The 13,298-nt window shown below is 36.3% G+C and overlaps 1 protein-coding gene across 1 annotated transcript in view; it reads right to left on the minus strand.

Moving 5' to 3' along the window:
- MRC1 (mannose receptor C-type 1) overlaps positions 1-13,298 on the minus strand; it is a 90,921-nt gene that overhangs the window by 44,459 nt on the left and 33,164 nt on the right. Inside the window, exons 7-9 of the mRNA XM_053572934.1 lie at positions 11,723-11,908; positions 7,965-8,122; positions 6,330-6,440 (exon numbers count right to left, since the gene is read on the minus strand). Coding sequence (XP_053428909.1) covers positions 6,330-6,440; positions 7,965-8,122; positions 11,723-11,908 — 455 coding nt within the window. The remainder of the gene's footprint in view (positions 1-6,329; positions 6,441-7,964; positions 8,123-11,722; positions 11,909-13,298) is intronic.

Genomic DNA, 13,298 nt, shown 5'->3' on the forward strand with positions numbered 1-13,298 from the left:
AACCAGGAAATGACAGAGTCTTGTCTTCTGTCAGGAGTGATAGGTGCCAAAAAACCCCCAAACTCTTCAGTTTGAAAATAAATGCCAAGTCAGTGTCACAGCTCCTTCATCTCTGTAACACACGATGATTTTCTGCTAACTGCAGAAAACTTTCAACTTTATACTATCCATAGTGTATGACAATCCACAGCTGAAATATTCAAGTAATACTTGATCTACAAAAGAGGATTCTCTTAAGCATGTGAAGAAGTAGAATATGAAACCACACAACAGCAATATTTCCACAACCCAGATGAGACTATGCCATTTGGGGGAAGGTGTGAGAATGGAGATGGGAACTAACTCACAATCAAAAATTACAAACCCTGTGAGAAAACGTCCCATGTTAAGGGAGAGTCAACATCTTAACATAATAAAACACCGTGAAAAAAAATTATGTTGAGATGATTTAGTAACAAGAGAAAAAATACAGCCAAAAGCAAGAGATCAAAATACTACCCTGTTTCCCCAAAAATAAGACAGTGTCTTATTTTAAGGTGTGCTCCCAAAGATGCGCTAGGTCTTATTTTCAGGGGACGTCTTATCTTTCCTGCAAGTAGGTCTTATTTTCAGAGGATATCTTATTTTCGGGGAAACAGGGTAGGCACAAAGAAGAGGAAGATATAAATCAAAAAAGAGATTTTTTTTGGAAAAATAAATATAGTCATAAAAAAACACAGTGGTCGTTCAATCAACATAGCAAACAGGGTTTCAGAGAAAATCAGTTAATTGGGTGAACGTAGCACAGAAAGAGATGAAGAGAAGTTAGAACAGTGGTTCTCAACCTTCCTAATGCTGCAATGCATTCTCATTGTTCCAAAGGGGTCGCGACCCACAGGTTGAGAACCACTGGCTTAGAAATATGTTGATAGAAAATGTAGACAATAGAATGAGAAGGTTAGATGCTGACCTTTGTTTCAGAAGCAGTGAGTAAAATTAAGAGCTGGTAGTTTTCAAAAATTGAAAGACAGCTATGAATCCTCACAAGGAAGGATCGCGCTAAATACCAAAGGGAACAAATAGAATAATTCCAAATCTAGACACAAATAGTAAACCTGCAGAATGGCAAAGATGATGAGAACATCCTGAAATTGGAGGTAAAATGTAATAGGATACTCTCTTAAAAACAGAATTGGTCTGATCATAGGAATTCCAGAGGCAAAAATAAGGGCAAGAAGAAAATAAAATAATACATAAATTGGCATCCAAAAAAATTGTCAATCTAGAATTCTAAACTGACTTAGCTAAACTATTATTCAGTGTGAGGATTAATTTAAGATTTTCAGACTAAAACAGAGAGTTTTCTATTCCCAGATCCCCAGTAAAAGAACTCATAAAAGATTTACTTTGGAAATAAGTAATTTTAATTTGGGAGGAATGAAAGAGCTAAAACTCCATTGACCAAAGAAATTGATATATGCCTTAGTAAATGCAAGTCTCATGGCAAGGATAACTAATGGAAGGTAGGGGGCTTTGGGAATGGATAGGAATATAGGAATAAGTTAACAGGATCAGGTCAAAGTCAATTCCTTGTTTGGGATAATGTTATATCTTTAGGTAAGATATTATCATTGGAGGAAGCTGGATGGAAGGTAACAGGAGAACTCTACTTGTGTGCCTACCATTATTTTAAAATTTAAAGTTTAAAAAATATTAAGTAGAATAATGTTCCTTTTGTTCAGGAAGCAAATAGAGATATTAACCTAAATTTTATCATCTGGAATATACAACTATGATTTAATAATAAATAAATAAATAAAGAGAAATTCTGAACAACAAAATATATATATATATATAAGTTGAATTGGATATTTTGACACACCTGTAATCCTAGCATTTTGGGGGGCCCAGGTTGGAGGACTGTTTGAGGCCGGGCACTTGAGGCCAGCCTGAACAACACAGTGAGACTACCATCTATATAAAAAACATAAAAATTACTGGGCAGTGCCTGAGGCTCAAAGGAGTAGGGTGCTGGCCCCATATACCAGAGGTGGTGGGTTCAAACCTGGCCCTGGCCAAAAAAAATATATATATATATTATATAAATATATAATTTATATATATAAAATGGTATGGTAGTGTGCACCTATCATCCCAGCTACTCGGGAGACTGAGGCAGGAGGATTGTTTGAGCCCAGGAGTTTGAGGTTGTAGTGAGCTATAATCATGCCACTGTACTTAAGCCCAGGCATCAGATCAAGACTGTGTCTCAAATATTTATATATTGAGGCCTCAATATATATATATATTTATTTATAGAAAGAGAAATATAGATATATATTTATAGAGAGATAAATATAGATATCTATATATTTATATCTATATTTAATTCTATATATCTCTCATTCAGCCTCCTTATCTATATCTATATCTATAGATACATAAATATCTATATTTCTCTCTATAGAGAGAAATATAGATATTTATAGATAGATAATTATAAATATAAATATAGATGTATAAATATCTATATTTCTCTATATAGATATTTAGAGAAATGTATAAATATCTATATTTGTATAAATGTATAAATATCTATATTTCTCTATATAGATATTTCTCTATATAGAAATATATTTATATTTAGATAAATTTATGTTATATATACTTATATATCTATAGATATCTATATCTGCATAGATCTATAGAAAGAAATATATAGTGTATTTATTTATCTCTCTCTCTCTCTCTCTCTATATATATATATACACGCCTATAATTTATATATATATATAGAGAGAGAGAACTATTTAAAGAAATAGAAGTTAGAAGATACAATTCCCAAACCCATAGGAGAGGGAAAATGGGATAAAGATTACTTAACAGAACCAATGGAATGCAGGAAAGGAAGGGAAAAACAGCAAAGAGTGATAAACAAAATAAAGCCTAAAAATAAGATGGTAGAAATCATTCCAAATGTATCATCAGTAGGCAAAACAAATTTAAACTCATTTGTTAGTTAAAAGCCAGAGATTCTTAAATTAGACTAAAAATAAAAATGCAGATATATGTTTACAAGGGACATTTCTAAAACCAAATGACATAGCTATATTAATATTAGATAAAGTAAATGTTATGGTAAGAAAGGCATGATTAGGGAATGAAGAAAGTAATTATATAATAATTAAGGGGATGATTCATCAGAATGATATAACAACACAGCCTCAAATTATATAAAGCAAAAGTTGACAGAATTACAAGGCACATATTGTGTAAAGCTGACAAAATTCTTAAGAATGTAGAACATCTGCATAATGTAATTGCTAAATTTTATCTATTCAATATAGACAGACCCTCTACCCAATAATCAAAGAACATTCCACTGAAGCAGACTTGGAATATTTATAGACATTTACTATGAACTAGACCGTAAAGAAAATCTCAACAAAAATGAAAAAAAAGCTACATGATCACAATACAGAGAAATTAAAATCAGTAATATCTTCCCAAACACTTAGAAACTAGAAAACAAAACTCTACTACCAAAAATCATTACTATCAAAATTCCCACTGCTGTGAACACACACACACACGCGTGTGCACACACTCTGAAATCATGGGTCAAAAAAATTTTAGCAGAAACGAAAAATATTTTAGATTGCATCCTAATTAAAACACTGCATAAAACTGGTGGCTGATCCATGGTTTCAAGTCCATCTTTTCTTTTTGTAACCATTTAAAAACACACGTATTTTAATGTCCTATCTATTAATTTCTCCAACTGAAGATCCTGGTGGTGTACTTTGTAATTTTTTTTTTTTTTTTTGTAGAGAGAGTTTCACTTTATTGTCCTTGGTAGAGTGCCGTGGCGTCACACAGCTCACAGCAACCTCCAACTCCTGGGCTTAGGCAATTCTCCTGCCTCAGCCTCCCCAGTAGCACCCACCACAACGCCTGGCTATTTTTTTTTTGTTGCAGTTTGGCCAGGGCTGGGTTTGAACCCACCACCTCTGGCATATGGGACTGGCGCCCTACTCCTTTGAGCCACAGGTGCCACCCGTACTTTGTAATTTTTGATTTAACACTCATCTGTGAGGTTCCCACAGCCTGGATGATGGAACTTGTTTATAATGAGGATTTACATGTGCATCTGACAGGGATCCCATAACGCTGAATTGAAAACTGAAGCCCAGATCTGTCTCACAACAGACTTGTGGTTTTGACTCATCAGAAAGACACCCCACCACCACCACCACCACCACCACCAAGTACCTTGTTACCTTCCACTGCCAGTAAGTGGATTTTTTTTTTCTAATCTTCCTACTTCTTTGAAGAAGTCTATACCTAGAGCAGGTGTTTTTAAATTGGCCAGATTATTTAATCTATCAATGCTTCAGTTTCCTTTTATTTCTAATCAATACTATATATCCTAATTTATTAAAAGATAATAATAACCGTCTTCATAAAGGGTTGCTATTATTCCCCTGTTTTTATTCTAACCACCCTAATGATTAAATTGGATTATTATCAAGACTACAATATGTGGTAAATAGAAAAAGATAAAAAACTTAGATTGATTATGTTAAAGCAATAAAAATTTAAGGACTGTTTATGATTTTAGAAAGCCACAATAATATACAATCTCTCGTGTATGTATATGATTAGGCAAAGAATACATAAATTTTCTGGTAATGAATCAAAGTATACTGGTCTAGGGGAAGGAGAACAGGATTCTAGCTTTATTTCTATTGCCTATAAGAGAGCTATATGGCTTCTCTGGGCTAAAGTTTCCAGACTGCAAAAATTAGAAGAGGAATTTGGATAATCAGTAAGCTCCTTCATCTCCGTAACATGCTGTGATTATCTGCTATCTGCTCCATTTTTCTTTATGGTTTATTTGTACAGTCCCACAGAAGAAGGTTCCACCTTCCAGTGTTTGTTACAGGATGATGGGACCCCAACATCAAACTCTTAGAAAGAAAATAGTTTCTACTTCATTTTTACTCAAGAGAAATGAGAAAGGACAAAAGAGGAAGATGAGCCAGTCTGCCATCAAACAGGAAAATGGTAACCATAAACCCTGCTTTTCAGTTTCTTTAGGCTTTTAAAAACTTATTTTGCAAAGACCATTTTCTTCATTCTCAGAGAAGTGCAAGACTCATGGGGAGGGTGGGAAGGGTGGGATTGAGATGAGATTACACGCCTGTATTCCAGGCACTCTGGGAAGCCAAAGTGGATAGATCCCTTGAACTCAGGAGTTCGAGACCAGCCTGAGCAAGAAGGAGACCCCATCTCTTCTAAACACAGAAAAACTACTGGGCCAGACACCTGTTGTCCCCAGCTACTTGGGAGGCTGAGGCCAGAGCCTTGCTTGAGATGAAGAATTTGAGGTTGCTGTGAGGTATGATGACACCATAGCACTCTACCCAGGGTGACAGAGTGAAACTTCATCTCAAACAAGTCAAAAAAAAAAAAAAAAAAAGGGCCTGCAGGGAGGTGCTGCTGTCATGCAGATGAGACTGAAGCTCAACAGGAAAAGGCTTGTGTGACTATTCAGTTTAACTGAGTACTGTGGGTCCCAGTTGGAATCTAGGTTTCCTGCCTCCCATTTCTGTGATCTACTAAAGAGAATCCCCACCAGACAGAAGCAATTCAGAAATAGTATGAAACAGGGGGGAAAAAAAGACTAAGGATAGTTTGCTATTGACCACTTGAAGTTATCTGCTAGAAATATTCCCGACAGCCCATAGGATCATCTCCTACAGAGATGAAGGAGCTTAGTAATTATCCAAATTCCTCTTCTAATTTTTGCATTCTGGAAACTTTAGCCCAAAGAAGCCATATAACTTTCTTATAGTCAATAGCAATAAGGCTAGAATCCTGGTCCTCTGCCCCTAAACCAGTGTACTTTGATTCATTACCAGAACACGTATGTATTCTTTGCCTAATCGTATACATACATAAGAGATTGTATATTATTGTAACTTTCTAAAATAAACAGTCCTTGTAACCTGTAAGCACAGTCTCTTGTAACCACCTTCATCTGGTTAGCTCCACCACACGCTAGTGGACATGTGATCTTAACACCCTGTGCCCTCTCTTCCAATTCCCATGACATTCCAAAAGGAGGTACTGGCCCTATGTAATTCCATATTAGCTACGGAGAATTCCCAAAGAAAAGTGAAGGGAGAATGGTGTTAACAGACACTGATAATAAACCATTCAAGGTTTGGACGCAGCTGAAACATTTGGCTATTACGATAACAAAGCACTTTCACATATAAAAATAAAACCAACTTTATCAAAGAATATCTGCTGATCTGAAATCGCCGGGTACATTTTGTACTCACTTTCCGGCAGCCTTGTTCAACTTCCACTATTCCTGGACCTTGGCTTTGTGATTTCATTTTGCAGATGTAGTCCAGAGGCCACTCGCAGGCTCGATCTGCCCAATACCCATCCTTCAGAGAGGGTAGAGAAAAAAATAAAGGATCACCAGTTTGGGGACATCAATACTATTTTCTTGTAATTGGGCCTTAGAGAAAGAAAATGAAGATTCAAGGTTATTAACAGAAAATGGCAACTGCAGAAAGGAAAGGAAAAGAAATTGATGTTTTACATGTAAATAATACATTTAACTGCGGCTACAAAGGTGTAAAAAGAGATTGCAACCCCCATCTGGTTTTATATTCTAGAAGTTCAAGCTACTATTTGGAGTGATCCAGAAACTAAAAATGCTTGTAAGTTCTTAGCTGACAGTGCTCACAGGAGGTTTGCATGCTGCATTCTCACCAGTCTGAGCACTCACTTCTATCTTCCATTGAACCAAATGCATATAAACCATCCAGAAACAACTCCCTTGCCCAGCGCGCTGAACTTGAAAACAAACCTGAAACCAAAGTCATCTTTCCTTCTTCTAATCTCAACAAATGAATGTTCTCCCAGGTCTAAGGCTCCACCTTCCACTTTGTTGCAGATTCTACCTTCTCCCCCTTCCTTAGAGACCTCACGTTAATGTTACCTCTTCTCTCCTTCCCTTAACTGCAAAATGTCTAGAAAAATGTCTGTAATTCCTTATCCCTCATCGGGTCTCAACCCACTGCAGTCTGGTGCCCAAGCCTTCCTTTGGAGCAATACTTATAAACGCAAATGTAGTCTTTCTGCTCCTGCGATAATTCCTGTTTCTTAACCTTCAGTGCTAATTAATGTTTCTACTCACCCCTTCTGCCTCTAGCACTTTCAGCTAAACTATCTTTTCATCTCCTTCCCAAATCCTCTCTGGTTTCTTCTGCCTACTCTTTGGATAGTTAACACATATTCTTAAACTTTCCATCAATCACAATAAACACAACCACAGTGACAAAAATAGTAGCTAATATTGATTGAATAGTAAAATTGGGCCAGGAACTGTCCACAATATATGCATTATCCCGTTTAATACTCATATTACTCATATCCACAAGTGATCTGGGTATCATTCCTATCCCCATTTTGCAAATGAGGGAATAAGTCACAAAGCAAAACTATATTTACTGTCCATGAACAAAAGATAATATGATGATAGTCTTCAATTGTGAAGGTCCTACTTACAACATGGAGGCAATCATTTCACATGACACTTCCATGTCACATGAAAAAAATAAATGTAACTTTTCAAGGACTCTAGGTTGTGGAACCAGAATCGTTCTAACTAGGTCTGCGTCTACTCAGAGCAATCAAATAGAACCAAGGTTATCATGTGAATCCCGCATTGGTCAATGTCATCCTTTAACCAAAAGTCTCTGTCCATTGCCTTTGTGGTTCCTCTTGACTTTGCTAGACAATTCAGAGAGATTCAAGAAATTGAATCTGAATTTTGATTCAACTTTGATCCATGTCAATTTACCTAGAATAAAACCAATCTAAACAAATGTATGTCATTCAGCAGGACAGAAAGAAAAGCCCCCAATGGTTTTACTAAATACCAGCAGTGCAGGTGGCCTCACCTTGCCTTTCATCACAACACAGTCCTCCTGTCGGTTGTTCTCATGGCTCGGTTCTCCGCGAAGCCATTTGGTGAATGTTACAGGGGTCCCATCACTCCACTCAAAGTACATTTGAATCTTGATGTCATTTAAGCCAATCCACAGCTCATCACTTGACTCTAAACAGGAAGAAAACCACAAAAGTAGGATATACAAAGGTTGCTTTCCACAGGTCAGGAGGGTAGCAGGAAAGGAAGGCTTTCTGCTTTATCAGTAGGGCTCTACTCCCTTGCAAACATCATTGTCATAAAGGATAATCCTCTGGAGTATGAACCTCAGTCTGTAATGCTATAGATGTATATGCCAGCTCTGTTTTATGCTGTCTGTTTTAGGTTGTGTACAACATTGTGAATCTGACTGTGTTCTTCAGTTACACCATTACAAGTTATATCTCCTGGGAGCTGAAAAATGAAATTGGGGTAGCTCTATTATTACTCCCTAGTATGTGAAAACACTTTTTAAATTCACCATGCCAACTGCAATCATATTGTTAGAAATACAATAGCCTATTTACACAAGTCTATTTGCCTACTCTTACATCTTACAAGTGATTGAAAACAACAAAAATTTAGAGCCACTGTTATTGGAAGGAGGGAGGGAGTTGGGGGAAGGAAAGAGCACAGAGAGGGAAGGAGGGAGGCTGTTGGGGGGTCACGGTGTGTGACACACCTTTTGGGGGCAGGACACAATTATAAGAGGGACTTTACCTAACAAATGCAATCAGTGTAACCTGGTTCCATGTACCTTCAATGAATGCCCAACAATAAAAAAATAATAACAATAAAAGAATATTCTAGTTGATTCGTTTAAAGAATCAATCACTATACTAGAAGTGAAAATTATCTATACAGTGAGAGAAATACAAAGTGAAGAGTCAGGCTGGCTCCTGACCTTTGCTACTTACTTATTATTCTATAAATAAAAGTGAATCTGTAATTATTTTTACCATAAGATGTCATGAAACACCAGCAAAACTCAAATCACAAGTGAGGTTAAAACCAAAGCAACCAATATAGATTTTAAATGTGATTATTTTGTTTTGAAATTCTGTTGAGGACATTATTGATTTTATGAGTAGTTTTAATCTGAAAAAATTCTAAATATCAGAACAGAAATGAGACACAACTAAAATGCTTGAAAATCCATGATTTCATAGCTGAAAAATAAATACTTCAAAATTAAAAAAAAATCAGAGTACTCAATTATCTAGTTTGCACAACGAGGAATTCCATCACAAACGCTGGATGTAGTATCTCTGAATGGTAAAATAAAATTGCTTGCCAAAGGAAGGTAAAGATGAAGCCCAGAAAAGAAGGAAAATATACACTATGTAAAAATTTAGCTAAGTGGTTTAGTCTCTTCCTCCTCAAAGTTGTCATTCAATTTTGCTCTTGGAGAAGTCCCAGTCTGGCCTGCTGCCAGCCCCAGCAGATGTTTCCAGTACCATGGGTTGAAAATGACATTGCCAAGATGGTCCCCTTTTCCTTTCACTTGATTTGACAGATCATGATCTTTTAAGCAGGGATCTCACATACCCTTCGAGGGTTTCAGTTGAAGACCAATGAAAAATTGGGGACCACCCAAATCCCATAATTATAATAAAGTATTAAGCAGTGTGCCATATGCCCTTACATTATGCCCATTCAGTGGGAGCACAGCAACAAGAGGGACTCAACCTAACAAATGCAAATATTATAACCTAGGTGTTTGTACCCTCACATTAACCTGAAATAAAGAAAAAAATCAAGTATTAAGAGTTTTCCTGTAAAAGTTCTTCTTGCTAATCTGTTCTCCCCCTATAGTTTTTGAAATTCTTAAATTCAATCTTGATCCTACAAAAATATATAATATGTGAGTGTAAAGTTGTGAAAATGAGTTTGATAAACCATTTGGGGAAGTCATAACAAGTCAGTTGGTATAGTCATAACTTACATGGGCAGGTCCCTATGTGCCCCCTTGAAATATATTTCCATGATTAATATAAAAGATATGATCTCAACTATCTAAATAAGGTTTTTGTAGGCTTTTGTCCTAGAAGCAATAATATTAACTTTATAACTTTACTTTTTGAATATTATTTTATTATTTTCAATAAATAAATCCTCACCAGTATTTTTTAATGGAAGCTTTTTTCATTCATTTGCAAATTTTCAAGCAGAATTTAAAATCAATTTTGGCCATCCTGACTTCCCAAAATAAACCATAAAAATATTAGTTTCTTCTATTAATACATCACGTTACAGAAAGGAGAGCAAAATTTGCACCTTTGTTCTACAGAACCTCGACTCACCTATTTTCCTCTGATTCACTGGCAAATTTTATTAGCTATTATAAGTGTCATGATAAACATAAGTAACTGTTATTCACACATAGTTTTGATTCCATTATTATCTTTTAGTCCGAATTTTCTAGGCTAGGTAGACAAAGAATTATCCACAAATGATGAACAGGCTGCAGCTGGCTACTCTAATGGTCTGTAATGAGAAATGAGATTAAAGAGGAAGATGAATTCCATTTGGCACAGGGGCCGGGAGTAGTACTGTTTGGGAGCCATTTAAGTCTTTCTCTGCTGGTGCTGTATTTTGTTCTAATCTATTTGTTAAGTGCTGCTCCCCCAACCCTGTCAATTTCCCAGCACTATGGGGCAGGTGCTGTCACCACATCAGCAACATTCGTTTCCTCTTATTTTGCTGGGGGGAAGTTAAGAATAGTCACAGCTATCACTTAGAAGCCTCCTCTGTACAACATGAAAATGATAATCATTTCATCAACAAAGATTGCCAAATGCTCGGGATCACTAGGTTGTTTCTCAGCCAGCTCTTCTACAAGTAAGCAGTCCCAGCTCATTTGACCCATTTTTTTCTTCCGGTTAGTACTTTTTCTATGTATTTTTAAAATTATATACCTAAAATTGAGACATCCATTTCTTTAAATGGTTTATGCCAACATCTAACCACTATCGAAAAAATAAAATCCCCTTTTTTCACCACTTTAGCTAGTTTCATAAAGAAAAGAAAATCCAAAGTGTGAGACGGTTCATGAAGAGACCTCCCTAGCTGCGTGCAGTGGCTCATGCCTATAATTCCAGCACTCTGGGAGGCTGAGGCAGGTAGGTTTCTTGAGTTCATGAGTTCAAAACCAGCCTGAGCAAGAGTGAGACCCTGTCTCTAAAAAATAGCTGGGCATTGTGGCGGGCACCTATCATCCCAGTTACTTGGGAGGCTGAGGCAAGAGAATCGCTTAAGCCCAAGAGTTAGAAGTTGCTGTGAGCTATGACGCCTGGGCACTCTACCAAGGGTGACCAAGTGAGACTCTGTCCCAAAAAAAAAGAGACCTTCCTTATGAGATAAAATCTGTACCTAAAAAAAGAAAATACACAAACACGTGCACATACAAAAAAAGATTCCAAAGAATTAAATAATGTTAATAAGTTTAAAGACAGACTGCTCTGAATCTAGATAATTTACAGAAAGATAATATTTAAAATCTATCCATAAACTGACTACATGTTAAAAGAAGATAAACTGGATTATCTTTTAGTGATAGGAATTCTTTACATTGCTAACAATTTTCATATTGTAGGCATGATTTGATGTGTTATATTTATTAAATTGCTTAATTGTTAATTTATGATTAAATTTTAAAGAGATGGGTAGTGGGGTGGCGAGAGGAATTCCCAAGACTAGACTCAAGCATACGAGCAGTGTAACATTTCTCACCATATCCTAGCTGGGAGAAAATAAAATCAAATTCCTCGATGCTGTGGATACTTGCGAGATCACCGCCTTCCTTCCTACATGCAATCAGGGCATCTCTCTGGATTTTCTTCTCCTCTCTGTGAATCTTGTAACAGTATCCGGCATATGGCCACCAATGACTAGGACAGTTAGTAGGCACATCACTTTCTAGAAAAAAAAGGAAAAAAATAAGTTCGTAAAACATTTCAAAGAGAAGATGTGTTTAAAATGATAACCATAGATGTTATCATTCTGTACATGGAACAAGTTCATAGTTATTAGGCAAATTAAGGTAATACTTATTTTTCTGGCAAATACTATATATTCACAACAAATAGGTTAGACATATTTTATTTTGGTTTTAGACTAAAAGAAAAAGCAAAAGAACCCACAAGACCACATTAAGGTACAACAGACCATCTAATTTTATCTACATCTTATCAGCAAATCTGTACGAAGCATCTATTATGCACTGTTAAAGGTTTGATAGATAATACAGCCCCTAACAAGTTTTAATTTACCCTTAGTCTGTGGATGCTGGGGACTGGTCACTCTTCAAAGGGCAGGTGATACTCATAAGCAGCCGTGAGACAGATCGGTGTGGACAGACAGTAGACTGGGTGGGGGACAGGGCCAGAGCCACTGCAACCATAGCACCCCAAGCCTCGGATCCCCTCCTGTGCCTTGGAAGAGAGCCACGGCTATTAATTATTCTCCCAAAATGACATGTGCTCTTGTGGCGAGGGGAAGGCTTTGATTCAGACGTTTTTGCAGTAAAACCTGAATTTGCCACAAGTTGTGTGATCTTAACCAAGTCACATCACATGAATCAAAGTATCCATATGTGCAAAAAACAAAAAAAATGTAAAGATAAAACTCATACTAATGTTAAACCCTACCCACTCTGTGTTCTTCCAAACTGGAAAAGAATAATGTGCTTAAAAATTACAAATAATGCACAATTATTGTTTTATTAAGCCAATGGTCAATATCCTCATTATTGTTACCAATATTAGGGTCAAATTCCATAATCCTGATAAGACATTGCAAAAATTTACTTTAAGGATAATGAACTGGGGAAGGTAACAGTAAAGATATTTGAAGGTGGAAGACTCACCTTACTTACGCTATATGCCCTTGAACCTGGCACAGGGTCTAAACATGCATATTGAGTGTTTGCCAAGAAAAAGAATTGAAGTTGTATTTGAAATATGGCAGCTGATTAACATTTAGCGGCATATATTGTTTACAGAGGGTCTGCATCACCAAATGAAAGTCAATTTACATATTTACTTAAGCTTGCCATTAAATGTTCTCAAATGGCTGCCTTAATAAGTCTTCAATAGAGGGTAACTTTCTTTGTTATTATTTTAATAAATTAGTCCCATTATCCCTTAAAGGCAGAGAGTATCTGAAGCACTCTGTTTAAGCCCAGGATTCTATGCATAGTAGTTATTCAAATAACTAGTAGTCACTCATAATGCCCAAACACTGGATTATGTATTATCATAGAAAAATGCATATTTAAAAAAATTCTACTTCCTCAATACTCTTGAGT

Source organism: Nycticebus coucang, chromosome 20 (assembly GCF_027406575.1).
Source record: "Nycticebus coucang isolate mNycCou1 chromosome 20, mNycCou1.pri, whole genome shotgun sequence".
Classification (NCBI taxonomy): domain Eukaryota; kingdom Metazoa; phylum Chordata; class Mammalia; order Primates; family Lorisidae; genus Nycticebus; species Nycticebus coucang.